The 21,363-nt window shown below is 52.8% G+C and overlaps 1 protein-coding gene across 7 annotated transcripts in view; it reads left to right on the forward strand.

The window, feature by feature from the left end:
* Positions 1-6,184: 6,184 nt before the first annotated feature.
* The window catches only part of ARID1A (AT-rich interaction domain 1A), a 60,279-nt gene continuing 45,100 nt past the window's right edge, over positions 6,185-21,363 (forward strand). For 2 of the 7 annotated variants that reach the window (XM_061449935.1, XM_061449936.1), the window contains exon 1: positions 7,544-9,219. In XM_061449935.1, the coding sequence (XP_061305919.1) occupies positions 8,068-9,219 (1,152 nt within the window). In that variant the 5' untranslated portion in view covers positions 7,544-8,067. Of the gene's footprint in view, positions 6,711-7,112; positions 7,253-7,543; positions 9,220-9,756; positions 9,907-21,363 lie in introns of those variants that run through there. The other 5 variants (XM_061449940.1, XM_061449939.1, XM_061449938.1 and 2 more) reach the window with 5 other exon arrangements.

Raw genomic sequence — 21,363 nt, forward strand, 5'->3', positions numbered from 1 at the left:
GTTGTATGTTCTTTCTCTGCATTGTGTGTGTGCCTATATAGCATCAACAAAATCTCTGAAGATCCAGTTTTGTGTGGGATTTTAAAGCCCATCAGAAGATCTGAGTCCCAGGAAACTTCAGCTATTGCAGAATTTCACCTTCAGTACTAGAATGAATTTGCCAAATGGGGGTATTTTACATAGAAGCATGGATTCAGCTGACTTCCCTAGAGACTGATCCTGGTTTGAGCTGAGCTCCCCATACTGATGAACTGGCATCTTTTACAAACCCAAACCTCTTTATCCCATTTCAGAAGCAGATTTTTTTCCCTTTGTTTTCTCCAGTGTGCACATCCTCCTTTTCTTGAGCTAGAAGCTGGGATGAGTATCCTGGGTGGATCCTGCAAAGTGCTGAGCACACGATTAAGTTTAAGGGAGTATATGCTTAGAATCACCGGTACTGCTGATGTTTAAAATTACCCGTAGACTTAAGTACTCTGGTGGCCTGAAGCCAGTGGCTTTTGCATCTCCCAGGACTGAGCCCTGAGGAGACTCCAGTGAGCGGCTGCAGCTGAACTTCCCTTTCCCATTTTAAACAGAAGGTTTAAAGCCCAAATTCCAACAGCTGTTTAATTAAAACTACTTATTTTAGCTGTGAGGAACGCAATAGGCACACTCCACATGCCCGGCTTCACTCCTCTCCAGCTCTCAGTGCAGGGCTTGCAGTTTTCAGTGGTGCTCCGTTCCTCCTGTATCCTCTTCCATCTTTTCCATCTGCTTCATTCTGTTTGGAAAATGGCAATGTAGAATGTGTTTGGTGTAACCTTAATCCTGACCAGCATCTGGGCTCCGTTTAAAAAAAAAGCAGCATTTACTGCAGGCAAGGTTTCTGTATATGTTTCCCTGCTTTAGTAAAACAAAGTTGGGGTGGAGGAGGGAGAACAACCAGAAATAACCATAGCAAAAATAAGCTTTATTTTAATGGACCTCTTCATTAATGGGGAGGTTTTAATGTGTTTTCTTGCCTCCATGGATGAGGTGGGGTGTTTGCTGTTCCCTCACCTCTGCTCTGTGTGTGTCTTTAAGTCCTCTTTTAACAGCCACGCTGTTAATTGCTCGCAAAGATGCAAAAGTTAAAGCCACCATAAGCGTGTGAAGAACTGAAATCCCCGTGTGACGCCTTCTGCCGTCTCCCCGTTGAACTTCCACAGCCCTGGCCGCTGTGTCAAACCCTGCTCCAGACCGGTGGGAGGAGGCAGCCCTGGTGCCCCGGCCGGGAGTGCAGCCCCCCCCCCGGCCCCCCATCACCCCAGGGCAGCCCGCGAGGGGGTGGGCGAGTCCCGGTGCCACAGAGCTCGCTCCGGGTGGGGGGGATCCTCCAGCCCGGCCCGGGGGTTTTGGGGGGCACTGGGGAGCTGCGGGGCGGTGGCGCTCGATGGCTGTGGGGCGGCATTGTCCGTAGCCACGCGTTCCAGCAGCCGCTGCTGAGCCCATCACCGCGGCGTCGCTCCTCCTCCAAACAATGCTTTGCGGCCCACTGCGCTTCGCAAGCGGGGGTGTCCTCGTTCCCCGTGTATGTCCCGTCCCGTCCCGTCCCCCCCTCCCCGTTCCCATTTATTTCTTTCTTTTCTTGTTTAATTTCCCCCCGAAGCCGGCGGGACCGCGTTCCATCTGCTCTGCGCCTCGCTCCGCGCTGATGAACTTCACTCCCCGAGCAGCCACAGAGGTCGCTTCTGAGCACCACGAAAAGGGCTTTTTTTTTTTTTTTTTTAATCTATTAATTTTAATGTATTTATTTCTTCCTGTCCCCCATTAAGGCGCTCTCAGTCCCTCGGGCTGGAGTGGGAAAAGCACGTTTAAATCCCAAACTCTGCTTTCCCACGTGGCACCTCGCTGGAGCCGCTGTCAGGGTCGCACTGACCAGAAGGTGATTAACATTTTTAATCAAGTACTATTTCCAGGCCAGGCCACTAAAGCCCAAACTTGTGTGAAAAGCTCACTCTTGGCAGCAGCAGGCTCTGGCTTTTTGAACCCACCACCAAGTGTACAAATAATGAGGGGATTAAAGTTCTGCTCCACCTTTCCGTGGGTGACTTTAAGTGATGGATGTTTGTCAGCGAGTTGAGGGTTTATTCTGACAAGTTTATAGTGTTTGGCATTCTGGGTCTGTATGTGTGGCTTTGGAGTGCAGAATTAGTGCGTAGCAGGAGACAAACCCAGTTGTTTTTGTGACTATGGATATGTTGGGTATGTATTCAAGTATTACATCGGGGGGGGGGGGGGGGGGGCTGGTTTTAAGTTGGCTTTTCACCCCGTTCAGACATCATGGTGGTGTTTCGACACTCACTGGGGAGAAAGGGAAACAGAAGGGAGGACCCAAAGTCACGCCTCATCTTCAGACCTTGCTCTAATTATAAGGGAAGGTGCCCCCTATCCTTCATTATTTAGTTGAATCAGGCCTAGTGCACGCCTCATCTTTGAGGCCTTATTCCTGGTGTCTCTAGGAGGCAGCCTTCATCGAGCCAGGAGATCCAATCTTGGCAAAAAGAGCTCCGAAGGATGTGAACCCCCTCGGAAAATTCCACTTCCTGCACAGCCCTGCTTGTCCTTGGGTCTCTCCCTCATTCCCATGCACCGAACGAGGGATTTCTGCCTCGGGCAACCACAGCAACTTTCTCAATCACGCCGCGCTGCAGAGAGCAGCCCGGCGCTGCTGTGGCTCTCAGCTCGGCACCATCTCTCCCTCCTCTCTTCCTCTTTCCCTCCATTTTATTTCTCCCCTGGTTTTTCTCCCCAGCAGGCTCCAACTCTCGTTCCTGCTCAACTTGCCGGGAACAAAAGGCTCCGTTCCCGATCCAGCCCGCAGTTGCCGTGAGAAACTTCCTCGCAGGCGCTGCCTTTCGCTCCCTCCCCGCCTCGGGAAAATGGCAGTGCGAGAGCGGGAGAAAAAGGGGGTAAACCCCCTCCTTGGGGCGCCCGCCTCTCCCGCAGCACCCTCCCCACCCCAGCCGTGACGCCCGAACTCCAACTTCCCTTAAAATACACTTGAGCAGGGCAGGATTTCACGGGAAAGGGGGATTTTGGGTACCCTCCACTGCAGGGAGCAGTGAAGGGGGGGGGGGGGCTGGGCTCTCCTGCCCGCTCTTGCTTCCAGTCCTGCTCCCCAGACTGAATTAAGAGTTGCGACCAGTGGGAAAAGCCAGGCCTGGAGCTGAGTTCTTTCTGCAGCTTTAAAAGCCTTTTCTGTGTGTTTTTAACTCTTCCGAGTGGGGGTTGCAGAGGGAGGCGGTTGCTCTTCAAGCCAACCCGACAGGTCCCAAATCCGGTGGGATTCGGTGGGAAATTCGACGGTTGGCTCCTGATCCAGTGCAGGGTTGGTTTAGGAGCTCCGCGCCGCGTTTTGTTGCCTTTTTTAACCCTTGTTTTTCTTTCCCCGAGTAGATTTACTCTCCCTTCCCCGAGCGTGCAGCATCAGAGGGCTGGTGGTGTGTAACGGCAGTGTAACGGTAGTGCAACACCCGTGTCACAGCAGTGCGGTTCGCTCTCCCCTGCTCTCCGGTGTTTTGCTGTCCCCGTCCCCAGCATCTGTCACTTCTCTCGGGAAGGATGAAATCCCAGCTCCAGCCTTGTTCTCATTGCTGGGGTGAGCGCTGCTCGCGTCGCTTAGCCCCGAATCCGCACACATGTGCCCCAGAACTTCCACCTGTCCCCTTCCACCAGCCAGGAGTGGCTCGGGGGGCAGCTGGGAATGGGGCAGCGAACCCGCGTGGCACCAGCCCCGGGTTGTCCCTTCCTCTGTGGAAACTCCGCTTCGCCTTTTACTCCTCCTAGCGAGGGCTGCTAAAATAATCCATTTATTTCCTCGAGTCGGGCCGAGTCCTCTTTCCCTTCCACACGCATCCAAAGTTTCGCGGCTCCCTGTCAAACGTTAACAGCAGCCTGGAGCAGGGCTTCCTTCCCCTCATAACCTGCGGGGCTCACTGGGTGGGAAGCACTAAAACCCCATGTAAAACCTACTCCTTGCCTTTGAACCCCAAGAGTTACGCTCCCCCCTGCCTTTCTGCCATTGTGGCGGTGCCAGAGAGGGGGTTATACAATATCTAAGCTTTTCGTTTTAAAAAGAGGGTAAATAAGCATTGTCTAACACAAAGCCCAGCACATCAGCTGCTCCCAGCCAACAAATAATTCCAGGAATATTAATCTCAGCACTCCTGAAGCTGCAATGGGAGTGCTTAACATGGATGTGACAGCGGCTAAAATCCTGGAAGGAGCGAGCTGGGCACATATATTTAGAGGAAACTGAATTTTCTTTAGCCAAACTACTCTGCCAGAAGCTGAGGGACAGGAGCCAACCTTTTCCTTACTCCATTCCATATTTTGCAGCATGCTCCATGAATTATAATAGACGGGTCTCTTGTTCTTGGGTCCAGTCTGCATATCTCAGCAGCCCCGTGCCTTTCACTAAAATGGAAGAGCATCCTTCTTCACCCAACTGTGTTCATTCCATCCCAGCTCCTTTCATTCTGGCTCAGTTGCGCTAGTTAATACTTTATCCTAGAAACTCTGCCCAATTCCTGCCGTGCTAATCCAGTCCGTGTTTATAGCAAGTGGGAAGGCCGGGGATAATGATAACTTGTGTGTGTGTGAGCGGGAGGGAGCGCGCCTGACTTCAGTCCGGTTTCCATGTCAACGATTCAGTCCATATTTGCCATCACACTGTTGGCAGAGCCTGCTTTTATTTTTTTTGAGGAGGGGGGAAAGACACTGCTCCTGTTTCGAGTACTCTAATCTAGACCAGGTTTCCGAAAGCGCCTCAGCTCTGGGTTAAATGGCACGGCCACCTTCATGAAGGAGACTTCCACTCAGGAGGAGCCAGCCTAGTGGTGGTGGCTGCGGTGCCATGTGAGAGCGCCGGGCTGGTCCCCAGCCTATCTGAGAGCCAGGGGCTGAGCCTGTTGTGGAGGAAAGCGTGCTCAGCACTTGGGGAGGTGGGGAGCAGAGGGCTGCTCACGCTGCTTCGCAGGGAGCGCTCAGGCAGGCAGAAAGAGCCTCGCGATGGAAAGTTGCGGCGATGGGAAGGCGGTTGTTGCAGCACGGGATGGCAGGAGGATTTCCAGCTCTCAGGTGGAGATGCTCTGAAGAGCTGTCATCTGCTTCCCAAACCTTGCAGTTGGAAACTCACCGGGTGCCTCAGTAAAGTGCCAGGCCCTCATTGATGAGGCAGATTCCAAAACTTGCTTCAGCTTTCACAAACATTTGGTAAAGTGAGTGTCTTCCCATTGTGTGGGAGGCTGGGGAATCCGGGCTGCTCTTCACAGCACAAGCAGCACCAGGTTTCCGAGTCTGCCATCGCGCTCTTAGAGCGAGATTCCAAAGGGCTGGCACACATAGAGAGGTGGGGAGCAAGGTCTTCATCGGGATGCACCCAAGCCGCAACCTGTGGTCATTAAACTTTCGGCAGGGCTTGGTTAGACACTGGGGCTTTGCTTCCTGAAGTAGACTCCAGCTTTGGAGTCAGGGAGATGCTTCTGGGATTAAAGGGCAGAAACCTCTCCAGTTTGATCTTTGTTTCCCTTAAGTTTAGCATAAATGAAACTGAAAATGAGTCTTTTGGTCTCTTTAGGCACTGTAGCCCACCAGAGCATAAATAAATGTAAGGAAAGCCTCTGGGCCTCACTCGTGGGGGTCCAGCCTGGCACGGGGAAGGAGTTTTTCCCTCTGCTTGTCTTTCTAGAACCTGGGCTTAGATCAAGTAACAGAAGCTCTCTGAATACAGCGTGCAGATCAGCTTTGTGTTCTAGCATGTTCCATACTCTTCTGGAGTATCTTGGTGGCTTTGTTGTCCTGTGGTCCACACACAGAGCCACCCATGTGAGATCCCAGCGCCGTACCAGAGCTCCAGCCTTCACAGAGGCTGTGGTTGAGTGTGATCACAATACCCGTGTCACTATTCCTTACCCTTTTCTTTCTGTAGTTGAGAAAGACTGACTGGCCTGTTTGGTGGGATAGAACCTGCTCCACACTGCATAGTCCATTGGAACAAAACAGGAGCTGCAAGGGCAGTTTATTGCTCTCAAATACATTTAAAATGTGGCTGTTTATTGCCCTCCTACTTCCGAGCTTTGGAATAACCCCCTTTGTTCCACCACCTGCATCCTAGGTGATAAATATTTTATATTGTAAGTTTTGTGATGACTGTGAGGGTTCACTTGACAGCAGCAGACACCTAAATCCTCAATTCATCCCTCCTGGGCATCCAGCCCTGGGCATCACTTCTTGTGCTGGACTTGTGTTTCTGCACTGTGACCTGGGCTGTGGGACTGGGATTTCTCCTGCTGTGTCCCATTGTTAGGCTTGGGCCAAGCCCTTTGCTTCCCTCACCACAGAGTTGGTAATGGGGGTAACTTCTGCCCCATGTTTTGTTTTGGGGTGATGTTCTAAAATGGCAGTCTTAGGCCTCAGAAGCATCTTTTGACTCTCTACCCATTGTTTTCTCTCTCCTTAAAGGTCACTTTTCCACATTCCAGAAGAGACACCTGCCCAGTTCATGGGTCCCACCGTTTCGACCACGCCACTGTGTCCCCATTTCTGTGAGCTTGGTTGTTATAATCCAACTAACTCATCTTTCTGTACCTTCCATGCTCTGCGCCAGACCCACGCCATTTGAAGTAGAATATGCCACGACAAAACCTGATGGCACAAGACAGGCCATGTTTGGGGCAGCAGTCCAGGTACGTTTCCTCCCTCTTCCCACTTTGCAAAAGGCTGTGGGGATGGAGGAGGTGGGAATTGGGGTCTGAAACGGTTGCAGCAGCGCATGGCCTAATTTTTGGTTCACCTCTTGACATTGCCCTTTGCGATTGCCAGCGCATCCTGTCCCATTGCTCAACCTGTTGTGTCTAGACACGTCCAGGTGGTGGTTCTCCCCATGCAGCCGCCCTGAGGGAGTCCCTGGTTCCGTGCCCACTGCCCTCGCCTTGGCAGGAGCGGGACCAGACTTTCTTGGCTGTCCCTGCGCGCAGTTACAGTTCTGGAGCGCTTCCAAGGCCGCATCCAGAGGGACACAGCTGGCGAGGAGAGGAAATGACAACCGCTAACAGTTTGCAAAGGCTAATTCTAAATGGGATTTCTAGGGACAAAGACGAGGCGCTTCGTTAACCCACGGGCCATCTCCCTGCCGATACCCGTGAGCCGGCGGCGCGGCCCTGCCGCTCTCCTGGAGGATTCCCGCTGGAGGACATCGCCTCGCTGCCCCGGGAAGCACCCCGGACAGGTACGGGCGGCCCCCTCGAGGGGAGGGAAGGGAAGGGAAAAGAAGGGAAGGGAAAGGAAGGGAAAAGAAGGGAAGTGCCCCCGCGCCGCCAGCTCTGCTTTGCTTCCCCCCCCCCCCCCGCACTTGGCTCGGCTCGGCTCGGCTCGGCCCCGCGGCCGCGCTCGGCTCCGCGGATCCGCTGCGGGTTTTGCGTGCGGCAGCCTCCGCCGCGCCGAGCCGCCAGCGGCCGGGGCCGGCCCGCTCCTCCTTTGTGACGGGGGGGAGGCTCCCGTCCGGGCCGCGCCGCGCTCCGCTCCGGGTTTGGCAGGCGGCCGCGGCGCTGGGTAAAATGGCAGTGCTGAGCCTCGTGTCGGAGTGAGCCCCGCTCGGCGGACCAGAGTCGGGAGCTGCCGCGCGGCTCGCCCAGCCCGGCCCTGCCGCCGCCCGGCCCGGCTCCGGGGACGGCGCCCGCCCGCCCGCCGTGTCCCCCCTCCCTCCCTCCCGCCTCTCCCGCACCGGGAGCCCCGTCCCGGGTCCCCCCCACCCCCCCCATACCTCCTCCTCCTTCCCCCCCACTCCCTCCTCCTCCCCTTTCTCCGCCGGCTGCAACCGAGGAGGTACAGCGGGGCCAGGCCCCGGGAAGCCCAGCCCAGCGGAGCCCTCCCCGCCTCGCCAACCAGGCCGGGGGGGAATGAGCCCCCGCTGCCCTGAAGAGCCCGCCGCCGCCTGAGCGGGGAGCAGCAGAGCAGCGAGGCCTCACGCCGGCCGGCCAGGCAGGGAGCAGCTCGGGGGGAACCGGTCCGGGGGGGGGTGGCTGGGTGGGGAGGGGGGGGATCATGGCTGCTCAGGTCGCCCCCGCCGCCGCCAGCAGCCTGGGCGCCCCGGCTCCATCCGAGCTGAAGAAAGCGGAGGCGCAGCAGCGGGATTGTCCCCCGGAGGAGGCGGGGGGTGAGGCGGCGGCAGAGCGCGGCGGCGGCGGCGAGAAGCAGGCGGAGAGCGAGGGCCCCACGGGGAAGGAGCTGCAGGACGGGGCCGAGAGCAACGGAGGGGGCGCAGGGGCCGAGTCCGACCTGAAGAGCTCGAACGGGAACCCGGGCCCCAGGCCCGCCGCTGCCGCCGCCACCCTGAACAATAACCTCCCGGAGCCGCCCGGTGGCGGCGGCAGCAGCGACGGGGTGGGGGCGCCGCAGCAGCAGCCGCCGCCGCCGCAGCAGCCTCCCCCTTCCCACCCGGCCGCCTTGCCCCCGCCAGCCTACGGCTTCGGGCAGCCCTACGGCCGCGGTGCCCAGGCTGCTGCCGCCGCCGCTGCGGCCGCCGCCGCTGCCTTCCACCAACATGGCGGACAACAAAGCCCTGGCATGGCAGCGCTGCAGAGCGGGGGCCTGGAGCAGTCCTACCCGGGGCCGGCGGGAGCCCCCGCGGGGCCGCCCCCTCCCCAGAACTCGCACGGCGGCGCCGAGCACGGCTTCCCCAACCACCAGTACAACTCCTACTATGCGGCCGGGGCCGGGCGCAGCGCCGGTTCCTACCCGCCTCCCCACCAGGCCTACGCCCTGAGCTCCCCCCGGGGCAGCGCGCAGAGCTCCGCTCCGGCGGCCGCCGGCGCCAAGTCCCCCGCGGCCGCCGCCTTCCAGCAGCAGCGCTTCGGGGTCATGGGGCCCTCGGCCGCCGGCGGTGCAGGAGGAGGAGGGGGAGCCACCCCGCAGCCCACGGCCACCCCCACCCTCAACCAGCTCCTCACCTCCCCCAGCTCCGCCCGCGGCTACCAGGGGTACCCCGGGGGCGACTATAGCGGCGGGCCGCAGGACGGGGGAGCCGCCGCCAAGGGCCCGGCCGCCGCCGAGATGGTCTCGCAGTACGGCGCGGGCAGCAGCCAGGGCTGGGCCGCAGCGGCCGGCGGGGCCCCGCCGAGGAGCCACCACGCGCCCATGAGCCCCGGGAGCAGCGGCGGAGCCGGCGGTGGACAGTCCCTCGGCAGGAGCCAGCAGGTAACGGCGGGGCCGCGTGGGGCGGGCGGGGAGGGGGGGGGGACACACCGGGAACTGGGCCGGGCCGGGGCCGGGAGGGACCGGGGGTGGCGGGGGACGAGGGGTTCGGGAGCTGGGGGGGTGGCGGTGCCTCTCCCGCGGGTTCCCCCCGCCGGGCCGGCGCTGCCGGGGAGCTGCCATTGTCTGTGCTTGCTCGCTCGCTCTAAAATGGCTGCCTCGCCGCCTTCCCTTCCTCCCTCCCCAGTCTTTGTGCGAGGCTCCCGGCGAGCGGCCGCCATCCTCCCCGCCGCCCCGGCCCGCTCCGGGGGGCTCCGGCGGGCGAGCGGGACCGGCCGCCCCCGGCGGAGGGCGGTGAGGGGCCGGCGGGGCCGGGCACGGGGGCCGGGGGTGCGGGCGGGCCCGGCCGGGCCATCGCGTGGCCCCGGCAGCGCCGCCGCCATCCGCCCCATCGCCCCCGGCCCCGCCGCCCCGCTCCCCTCGGAGCACTCCCGGCCCCGGGGGGGGGCCCGCACCCTTCGGCGGGGCCCGGCGGGGTCCGTTGGGGTGGCCGCGGTTCGGCCCGGCTGTGCGGGGCCACGCTCCCCGGCGGGCCGTTGGCCGGGGCCTGCGGCTGGGAGCGCCGGTAGAGAGCTGGGCGATGGGAGCAGTGAGTGCAGATCGGTTTGGTTTGGGATTTGAATTATGGAGGTAAAATCCTTCTGTCAAAGCCAGGAGACAGTTGGTCTTAGGTTGACATCCTATCTGTGATCTGATTGGCTCCCCATCTCCTGCTCTTGGCCATTTATAATTGCCTCTGATGTAATGGTACAACCATCCTGATGAGCTCATAAACTTTTACACTCGGCTTTTCCGCCAGCCCCGGACCCACGGCAGCTCCGCTCGCCGCCTCCCGCGGCCCCCTCACCGGAACCGGCCGTGACCTTGAGGCGGTTGGGTGCAGCCCCGCACCGGGGAGCGGAGCCCCGGCCCGCCTGCCCCTGCTGCATTGTGCCTCGGAACAAAAGAGGAGGCGATGGCATTTTGTTTGTACCTTGGGTTTATTTTGCTTGCGATGTTTTAATGCGGCCTGGAATAGAGTCTGTGTTGTTGGAACGGTGGCAGGGCCCTCCTGCACAATGGGCTGGCTGTTTATTTTGGTTTATGTGACTTTCCCTTTGGTATAAATGATTTCTTTGATGGATCTGAGGGTGCGTTTGTTTCTGGCTAATTTCAAAAGTGGGGCTGTTTGGGTTCTTTATTAGATGGGAGAATGGGGGGTTCTTGGGTGTGTTACAGCCTTAAGGAGGAAAAAAGCTCAAACAACAGAGCAGTCAAAACCAAACTTGTGGCTGCAGCATCGAAAAAGGTGAATTATCAACTTCACATTCAATAGAGCTTTAATAGAGGACAGGCCTGAGCCTCTCTATCTGCGTGTCTCTGGGCACATTTTGACTTGCTTTGAGCAAGTGCTGCTGGGTCTCTTTTCCCCCAGAAATAAAGGGACTTGTTACAGACTTTGAGGTGCTCATTGTGGTCAGGCTCAACAGGGTCACAACTCTTTGCTCTTTGGAGGAGTAGGCAGCAAATTGAGCCTCGGAATTATGCTTATCCTTGTATGTGTAGAATTACCTCTTTGCTGAAAACATAGATGGCCAGAAAACGTTCAGAGGAGGAAGCAGCACAGCGTATGCATCAGACATTTTAGATACAGGGAAAAGAGCTGCTGGTATCTGATAGCTGGAAACCTTGGTTTAAACCGGGTTACTCTCTGTGCTCACATGTGCATCTGTGAGGCCTGTCATGGCCTCGTGCAGGACTGAGACTTCCCTTTTCAGTCTGTGTACTCTGCTCTAACTTCAGGCCCTGGGTTGGAGACATCCGAGACCATGTAAGCTGACAGGCAGCCTCCAGAGTTTCCCTTCTTGCTCAGTGCTTCTCTTGTGTTGATCTGAAAACTGCTTTGGTTTTGTTCCTTGATAACCAGAGGCAATGTCCCCTTGAGTGTCCTGAATTACTTACTTGTCTCTTCTGTCAGATTGAAATAGTGCTAAGAGAGGATCTTATCTCTGCCCTGGTCATCGAAGTGTCCAGTGTTAACGGGGAGTGAGTGTTCAGTTATCCTCAGTGAAGGTTTCAGCTCCTCAGGACTCTGTTTGTGCAGAGCTGTGATCCATGCGGACAACTGTCACCGGTGGTTTCACTTGAAGGCACTTCCTCTACCCTGAAAACTGCACGTTTAGATCAAATGTGGTGTCAGCTTGAGCTTCTCAGGCAGGTACTTTAGCCTGTATTGGACAGAAGTCGGCTTGTGTCAGTATTCTGATGTGTACTTGTGAGAGGAGCTTATTTTGTCTCGGCAGATGAATGGAACGTGGTGCCACGAGCTGCCGAGGCACAGCCTGTCAGTAAGATCGGAGTAACCCATCCTGTAAACGGGGGTTATCAATGGAGAGTTGTTCTCAGGATGAGTTGAACTTCAGATAGTACAAATAGTGTATATAAAAAGCAAACCAGCAACTCCCCCATCCTGAAAACCAAACCGCCCTCCCAAATCCACTTTGTGCCAAGGATTATTGGACTCAAACTGACAATTACCTTTATTTTCCTGCTGGAAAAAGAACAGACTTATCTAGCGCGATAAAAAAAGCTTCCACATGTCAATCGGTGCTGCCCACAAGGAATGGTTGATTAATAAATACTCCACTCCTAAATTACAGCCTCTTTTTTGCTTTGTGCTCTGTGAAATTCCCTGCAGCAGGATTAAATAAAGCTTTGTGTCTTCCTCTTTGTCTTGGACAGTGATAAGCAGAGTGGGTACTTGCCACCTAAGTTCTGGGAGACTCTGGGAGGATGAGAGGAGAATGTAATTCATCTGAGCAAGCACTAGAAAGAGAAGCGTTCCTAGGTGCAGGCTTGTAGATGATGTGGGAAGAGCGTGGGGTTCCTCTGCTTGGGAATCCTTGGGATAGTAAGCCTGGGGGTTTGGGGATGGGAAGCAGGATGATGTGGAAAAGGGAAGTGCTTCTAACTCTTGATTCTTTTTAGGATTTATGAATGGTGCCACAAGGAGGGTTTTACTGTGTTGCTCATCAAGAAAGGCCAAGTAATTCCTGGCGTGAAAGTTGTTTGGGTGGAATGTTTCCTGTAATAAAAGGAGAGTAGTTTGTAACCCTCATGGACCCCTCTGCTCACCACCAGGGCCCAGGAAGGTGGTGCTGAGCCCCGGTGAAGGCAGATGTGCTCGCTGCTGGAAGGGGCTGCAGCAGAGGGCTTGGCATTGTTTCTGATGACCTTCATAGCTGGGAAACGTGGAGTAGGATCAAGGGATCAGAATGGCTCTTTTACAGCATGTGGGATGAGGAGGAATCTGTGGTTTTCTGTGGGAATGACTTGGAAGAAACCAGGCCAGGGATCTTAGTTTTCAGTTTTTCCAGCTCTACCATGCATTTGTTTCCACCCCCTTTCCCTTAGCGTATTAGTTGTTAATAATACAACTGGCTTTCCCAGAGTCTTGGGACTAAAAGGAAACTATTGAAGAGGAAGGACTTCCCTCCCTTTACTAGCTGGGCATTTCTCCTGGTGGCAGACAGCGTCTCCTGTAACGGGAGCTTGTCTTTGGAGCGCATGAATCATTGACATCCCGGATAACATCCCCGTAGGTGCGCTGATGTCTCTAGGTCTCTATTATAAAGTTCAGTGAAGGCGGTTTAAAAATCATATGTTAATAAAGACAAACTGCTTTTGGGCCTGTTGCCATGTAATAGCTATTTTTTGTTGACTTCGAGCTCAACTTTAGCGGCAAGTGAGGCATGAAAAATGTTGTTGCAAATATGTTTTTGAAACTAAATTGGCACCAAATGGCTCTGTGCTGCCAGTGAGCTGCGATAGCTTGGAATCGGAAAGTGAGACCTGGCTCCTCTTGGCTTGTGTCGCAGGCTTTTTTTCCTTGCTTAGCATTGTAATGTTAGGAGCACTGGAATTGCGCGCGAGGTGTAGTATGCGCTAGGTCTTTCCAACAAAGAGGGCATCATCTTTTTCAAGGGTAGGGTTTGGGTCTGAATGAGTGAATTTAGGCCTTGTCTGGTTTGTAGGAAGGTGGTGCTGGGTTAATTTTGTTGTTAAGATCTAGTTAATTCTGGTGGGGACGCTGGAGGTTTTGTATAGCTGTTTGAATAGTCTGTGCCAGTCTGAAGTCAGTGAGGGGTTGCCTGATTCTCTTCACATCTCTTGTTTTCTGGCATACCATCTCCTTGGTACTCAGTTTGAGGTGACCAGTGTTTCCAGGCAGGATATGTGTAGGACACAGGACAGTATGGAATGCTTCATCAATCCTTGCTTCTTGTCTGGGCTTGTGGGGGTTCTACCTGTGGTGTATCTTGTAATCATGTTGTAGGGCAGAGATGTGATTTCTGGAGGGTTTTTACGTTTCATTTTGGGCCTGGGTTTTTTGATTTAGAATGCTCAGTGGTTTCTTAAACTGTCCAGTTTAATCCCCTTTATGTGCTGCAGCAAATGTGTCCTGAAGTGACTGCTCAAGAGGCAGAACCTCTTCCCTGTTCCTAAATAACACTAGAAACCAGGGTTGGGGGAAGCATGAGAATCAGATGTTCTGCTCTGGCTGGATTTTCCTGTTCCCATAAGCTTGGTATGTTCGCCTTAGTTTGGGTTTTTTCCTCTAGTTTTATTTGAGAGGCCTGGTCAATGAATACCATGTCACAAATACTACACGAGACCCTGTTAAGAGTCTTCCATGGCAATCACATTAAAAAGCCCAGCAGCTTTCCTTCAGAGGGAAGCTAATGGCTAAAATGAAGCTAAATAGTGCAGCCCTTCATTTTATCTGTTACCTCAAATGTGACTTTTCCTCCATTTTTCTTCCTCCCCTTTTCAAAGGCACGCTGCCAACTCGGAAATGCAGTTTTTACCCTCTGAATGGGAATTGTGTGATCTCGGTAATGAAAATATGAGAGGAGAAGGATGCCCTTTGCAGTTTTCACTCCGTGTATTTGAAATTCTTTGTCTAGTCAGTTTGATTTCTTCTTTTTTGAATTGCAACTCCTGTGTGATGGATTGCTCTGGGGAAAAGCTCATCAGCATGCCATTGCCCAATTCCTGCCAAGAATGTTGGAAACTCTCAAGTAGCAGCAGTAGCAAAGCGGATACCAAAGGCAGGGAAGTGTAATTGGAAAGGAGGGGGGTGGGTTATGGTAAGCTTGTCAGTATTTAGCATTGCTTTTTCTTCTGGAAGGGTCCTTAAGCCATCAGCAAGATGCAGAATAATCTCTCCCCTTTTGTTCTGGTGAGGGTAAAGAAAGGAAATGTGTTTTTTTCTGGAGGGGAGGGGGGGAGTTGTTTGGAGGAGAAGTCCTGCAAAAGTTTTCTGTCCTGTGCTGATCTCAAGAAGTCCAACCTTTAAACTCTCCAGAGGTTGTGTGTGTGCAGTGGTAAAGCTATCCTGGTGTGTGCAGTGGTAAAGCTATCCTGGTGTGTGCAGTGGTAAAGCTATCCTGGATGTCTGTTTGCCAGTGCCGTAAATCTGCCGCTAGAAGCGACTGACAGGTGGGATTGGAGGAAAAAAAGCAGTTTTCTTTGGCAGAATGGCTGGACCGAAGCTGCTGTGCGCTGTGTCTGCGTCCCTGCCTGTTCCTGGATGCCATGAGAGGAGTTGATGCCTTTCTGTTCCTCAGTTTAGTGGCTGGAAAAGCAGGGAAGTTGGTCACCTGAAGAGAGAGCGTGTGCGCTTTCTGTGCGCTCGGGGAAGGCCGTGCTGTGTTTATCGAGTGATTCCAGTAAAATTCCAATCATAAATCTCATGTCATCTCTGCTGCGTGGAGTGTGCGCTTCTCGTTCTTCAGGCTCTGTAGGAAGGAAGCTTCAGGCACACTCCTGTTTCACCCTGGTACAGAGGAGGAGTGCAAGGTTTTCTCTTCTCGCAGTGGTGGTTGTATGAAGATGCTGATGTGAGAACTTGTCAAGGTGAGGCACCAGCGCTGGGACAGGGCAGAGAGTGGGATATCCATCTTCTGAGCTCAGCCTGTGCTCTAAATGTGAGCCCATCTTTCCTCCCTACTATATGGGTCTTAATTCAGTGTATTAAGACCCTTTTTCATGGACTTCTGTGCTTAAGGAAGCAGCACCCAAGCCTGCCCTCAGAGGTGCGTAGCATGAGAGAAGCAGGGCTGGAACAGGAGGAGCTGCTGCTCTCAGGACTGAGCTCATGTACATATTTTACCCATTCCTGTAGTGTCTTAATCGGATTAGAATATGTATTAACATATGGATGAGGGAGGGGTTTCCCTTTCTTACTCTTGGTGCACCTACGCTCCCAGTGTTACAACTCCGCAGTTCAGTTGTGCAGCTTGAGCATTTCGGGGTTTTGTTGGACTACATCAGGAAAAGCTTTTCCAGGGTTGCCAGTGGTGTTCTTTGTGGAGCGTTTCCAAGGTTCAGTGACAGCTCAGTGAGTATTTACACAACGTTGGCATGAACTTCGTGTAGCGAGAGGTAAAGGAGGCCACATAATGATAGATCAACTGAATAAAAGCTACTTCAGACTCTCAGAACATAGGGGTTTTATGTGTTCAGAGTACAATAACTGCAGCTAGGCATTTCTAATTGTGCTCTTTTTAGGCTTTGGGGGGAGCAAAAAGGGACAAGTGGGCAGGAGCGAATAAGGGGATCGGGTCGTTCTGTAAAGACATTTCTTTATGGGAGGGTAAGAGAGTGTATGTGTTAATTCTGATGAAATTCCTGTGAAAAATCAGTTTGTGTGAATAGCTGCAGTGGAGCAGCAGCTTTTGCAGTTACTGGCCTTTCATGTGATAACCAGCATGTCCTTACTTCCTGAAGTTAGCAACAGTCATTGAAACTCAAGGACAAATTCAATTGCTGCGAACTTTTCCCTTTTTCCTCTCTTTATTTCCGTATTAAACTTGCACAGTAACATCTTCTTGCTCGTGGATAATTTACGTTATGCCCAAACCACCCTAAGAAGCTGCAGGTTGTACCGGGGGGTAGTTCTTAGAGACGCTGTGGTGGCCCCTCTGCGTGCAGCACGCCCCTGTTTGGAGAATGAAGGGGACCAAAGAGCACTTTGGTGGTTTTGGTGGGATGTGATGGTGGCGTCTTGGATGTGGCTGGGAGGAGTGTTTTGGTGGTCAGCGATGTCAGACCCTGGCCTGGGGTAGGCTGCCCATCCAGAGAGAGTCTGTGACTCTTCTCAAAGAGAAGTTCTTGATGTTTGGAGGCCTCTGGAGTGTCCCTGTGGGCAGAATGACTGCGTTTTCCCTCCTTCCACTCACTTGTGAGATCTCATTCAGGTTTGACTAAGAGAAACCCTGAAAATTACCGTTTCCCTTCTGATGTCAGCACCGCTCTGGCACCCTGCCTGTGAGTAACTGCACAGGAATGTTTCAGAGCTGGCCGAGGCCACCGCTACAGCTGCAGCTTCGCTTCCAGACACCGTGGTGGGAGACCTGCTCTGCCCTGTGGAATACGCTCAGACCAGTGCATAGGCACAGCCAGCCCCAGTTGGCATCAGTGGGTTTGTACTTTCTTGCCACCATCAGTGTCCAGAGCGGCAGTGTATGGTCTGAGAAGCAAGAGGCACAGATTAGAGGGAAGCCTGCTCTGAAGATGGCCATTCTGGTTTAGGTTTATGGCACTGAAGCTGTTCTTTTGGGTGAGGAGAATGTGCAGTGTGATCTCTGCTGCCTGCAGAATCTTGCTGTTGGTTTGTTGCCTGCACTGAATTTGGAGGTGACTGTATTTTTCTTATTGAACAGAGGTCTGGATCTGAATTCAGAAGGTCATTTAACCTGCTGTCCTGCTTCAGCCAGACCTGAGAACAGAGCAGATGAATGCCATGGAGCTGCCTCAGTGTGTTTCACTGCTTTGCTGTCCTTAGCATTGGACATCAGGAAAGATATTCCAGCTCCAGTCACCTTAACTGAGCATCTCTTGTTGCCCCAGTGTCTTTAGGTCTGGAGAACAGAGGCAAAAGTGAATGGTAACCTGCTTTTGAAAGTGTCTGTCCCCTATTTCTTTGAGATAAACTTGATGGCAAAATATCTCCCCTTACTTCCAGATGACTGTGCTTGCTGGGGATCATGTTGAAGGCATTGGGTTGTCCTGCTTTGCCACCTGAACTTCTTCCAGGGGCCCGGAGCTGACCAGGCTCCCTCTGTGGAATCCTTCCAGTAGGCTTGTTTGGCGTACTTCCTAACAGTCTGATGATGGATTTAAAGTCCAAATGACTGTAGGACTATGCACCCTGTACAAGTTTAGGAGGAGAATCTGGTATTCATTAACTGTATGTAAATAATTAAACCAGTGCCAGACCAAGAGGTGGTCTTTCCTTCAGACATACTTTGTGAAGTGGTCTGAAGGACAGTTCTTACCTCTGTGCAGATGATGCAAGGAGACGGTGGAAGTGCTGGAGTTAGTTGAGAGTTGATACGGGGTTTTTAGTGAACCATCTCTGACTTCAGAGCTGGCACAGCTAATCAAGGAAAAGGCTTCCCATTCAAGGCCAGTTTACCGAGTGAGGTCATGTGTTCCCTGAGACTGCCCTTCTGTTGTGCTGTGGCTGCACGTGTTGTGGCCGTGGTGTCGGCAGTCCCGGCATCCTGCCCTTTGCTGGGGCTGCTCTGTGCACGTGGGGGTTAACTTCCTGTTCAAACAGACCAAACTGACTCCTTTGCTTCCTGTTGCATGGGGGCATTGTGGCAATTGTAGTGTTTTGGATCCCCTGGAAAATCAGAGTATCTCCTTGTTTATTGTGAGACACCAGCAGGGCTGGTATGAGCAGTTCTCCCCGCCTCAGAAGCCTTTCCTTGCCTCAGTTGGTTGTATGGGAGCTCTTCAGAGCAGGTGCTCAAGGCCCTATCTCTCTGCATTGAGGTTAATGCTATAGCTACTAGATCATACGTTGTCTCTGGACGTGGAGTTACACCTGGAACAGTTTTCTTTGGTTTTACAAAAGATCATCTCAGTGGAAGTGTCATTTCTGTGTGCCTGGGGCAGAGCATGGCTCCCCTGGAACAGGGCATGTCAGTGGAGAAGGGCCTCTCAGGAGAGGAGTGTGCTAGTCCTGGGTGAGGGGTCAGAATAGAAGTGGCATCAAAAGCACTTCTCCTCAGCTCACGCACTGGAGAAGCAAAGCACTTGGCTGTTTGCTCCCTCCTCTTGAAGGTACAGAAGGGACTGAGAGACCTTTCCCAAATTATCCTGCCTGCCTGTACTTCAAAGACCTTTCTAAAGCACCTTCTCTGGCCTTCTGTTCGGTTCGCAAGGCATGGCAGCGTTGCAAAAGCTTGTTTCCCCGTTAATTGTGATTGATTACCTTGCAATCTAGGACAAGATTCCCTTTGAAAAGCTATATGCTGATTTGGTGTCAGGAATTAAAATCAGATGAAGTGATTAGTGTTGGATGAAATATCCCAGAGCAGTTGAGTGCTCCTTGGCTTTCAACTGTGTTCTGGCCCTTAACCTTTGCCTCCCTTCTTCTCTGGAGCAAGGTGCTAAATCTGTTGTCCACATGCTCAGAGAATAACTCATTAGGCATATTATATCAGGAGATAATTTGCTGCTGAGCTTCAGAGTGTAGATTTACTGGCTTTAATGATGAATGCAGAGTGTGTTAAAAGTGTCCTGTGTCAAGGCAACAGTGCTACTCATCCTGAATGGTGAACATGTGTTAAGGTGAGCTTTAAATCTGATCACTCTGTAAATGACAATAAACTGTTCAGCGTTGTCACTGCTGTCAAGGTACAGTCATGTCTCATCTTCCTTTTCTCATATGAGTTGTCTTACAGTTTCTTGTTATACCTGTTCCTGAAACCAGTGAAGACTTTGCAGCGTTGGCTGTTCCTCCTCCCCCCATGGCATTGGCACAGTTAGGAGTTCTTGTATCTTCTCACCAGCTGCCAACACACACTCCTTTTAACCTGCTAAGCAACTCCCCACATTGTTCATTTTGCTTTGAAAGAGAGCTGGGCTTTTCTGGATGGAGATGAAATAAAAGCCCAAGGACAGAAGCGAGCATGGGGCAGTGGATCCAGGTTTCCAAGCTCACTATGACCAAGGGCTGGTGGGCTTCATGTTTTCATTATTACTATTTTTAAATAGCAATGACCTTGCATTGCTGTGGGGCTGGGATTCATGCTGGGCTTGCCAAGTGTAACAAACCTGAATCATGACAGCCTTGGCTTGATGAAGGCTCTAGTAGTGTCTTCAGTGCTGTCTGGGAGCTGGCTTGGCTGCAGCTCCCAGTTTCTTGCCTACATATTCTTCTCATCTCCCACAACCTCCTCTTACCAACACAGGCACGACAGCAGCTCTGCTTTCTGGATGCAAATAGATCATTTGGGTATAAATACTGGAGATTGGTTGTTGCCTGCTCTAAAGTTACCAAGTGTGTCCTTGGTAAATGCAGATGGTAACTTGTCATTACTGCAATTTTAAGTACTTTTGGTTCCATGGAACCAAAGTGGAGTCTTGAAGGCTGAATTTTAAGACTAAAATAACAGAAGGCTCAATAAAATCCACAAAAATAGCACCCAGATTTATCAGCTGCTGTAATGAGAAGGGAAATAACTTTCTATTAAGCAAAACAAAGCTTTGTTACCTTGTTTTGTGCTGGATATAAAACACTGCAGCGGGGTCAGGAGGGATGGATGGGATTTAAGGTGTACTAAGTTGCTTCCTAATGAGGTGACACTGGGGCTAATGCCAGTGCAATGCAGACTGTACTGGGAAGGTCAGCTCTTGCCCTGTACCTGAGGTATGGCTGAGATAGCCTTGAAGTAATGAGCAGCTCATTACCCCAGCAGCTCCCGACTGGGATGAGGATGTGCCTTTGGGCAGCTACAGCTGGCTGGTGCCCATCGCCCCATTGCAAAGCAGTGGTGATGTCCTCCACTGGTGAGCCTGATTCAAAGTCTGGAGGTGAGGTGATGGAGCACGGAGTTTTGTGCTCACTCAAACCAAGACTGCCAGCCTCTTCCACAGATTCATTCCAAAACTCGGATTTCTTGGATTATTTTGGTGTTTCTTTACATGCTTTTAAATAACCTCAGTTACTCTGCAGAAGCAAGGGAGAGCCTATGTAATGCTGAAACGTGGCTTGGAGAAGCTACAGGCCCCGACATGCAGCTCTTACTAAAGCAGGCAGCTGCTGTGGACAAGATGGAGCTCTGCACGCTGAGACGAGGTACCCTGAGCTGGACCTCCCTTATAATGAACGTGGCTTTGTCCTACTCCATCTTGGTGCTGTGTGTGGTAGGAGAGGTAGGCCCATGGAGAACCATCTCAAGATGCTTCTTGGGTCTTTCCATACCAGCCTGGCATGATAAGAGGTCATGAGGGTTTGCCTGTCCAGTTGAGTCTGTTCAGCCACCGTTTATTCTGGTGTAAAATGAGATAGATTTGCAAAGTGATGAGATAATCAAATGGAGATGGAGCTTTCAGCCATACACAGGTGGGCAGGAACCTGCAGTGTTGCATTTTAGGGATGAAGAGCTAAGAAGAAATTGTTTTTAGGAGGTTATGCTAGAGGTGTCTTGTCAGCTCTTGAGTGTGCAGCAGGACCCAGCAGATTTCTGTGCAGAAAGGGCTTCTTATGAATTGCTAAAACTAACTTTGTTCTGGAAGGTGAGCTCCAGTGAGCCTCTTCCATTGGGTGTTCTAGGTTTGGAACACATCCACTGTGCTCAGTAGCAATAGCCATCTGCCTGTGGGATCAGCATTGCTTGTTTGAAAGGAAAAGGGGGTTACAGGGAATTAGCTGGATGGCTGGAGTTGGCCACAGGTCTGGATGTGTTCATGGAACTTCCAGAACCCTGTCAGGTTCTCAGTGGTGCTTAGCACGGATACTTTGCCTCTTGTGAGGATCTGAAGCCGCTGCTCTGGCTGATGGAAGTTAGATCACTTTAAGTAGTGGTGACACTTGGTATGATTTTGCTCTTCCATCCTAGCCCTTCCTCCTCTTGCTTGTTTTTATGGCTTGCTCTTGGCCCGGGCCCATTTCTGTGGTACATGAGCTTGCTTGCTCCTTCTAGTGTGTAAGTAGGCCTGGAACGAAAATGCTGTAATGAGATGCTTAACCATCTTTTTGTTGACTTGCCTCCAGTTCATTAGAGCCAGACGTAGGAGGCTGGCTAAACT

This window comes from Pezoporus flaviventris, unplaced genomic scaffold (genome assembly GCF_033815535.1).
Source record: "Pezoporus flaviventris isolate CSIRO_AGI_PZ_B2104156 unplaced genomic scaffold, CSIRO_AGI_Pfla_v1 ptg000008l, whole genome shotgun sequence".
NCBI lineage: Eukaryota > Metazoa > Chordata > Aves > Psittaciformes > Psittacidae > Pezoporus > Pezoporus flaviventris.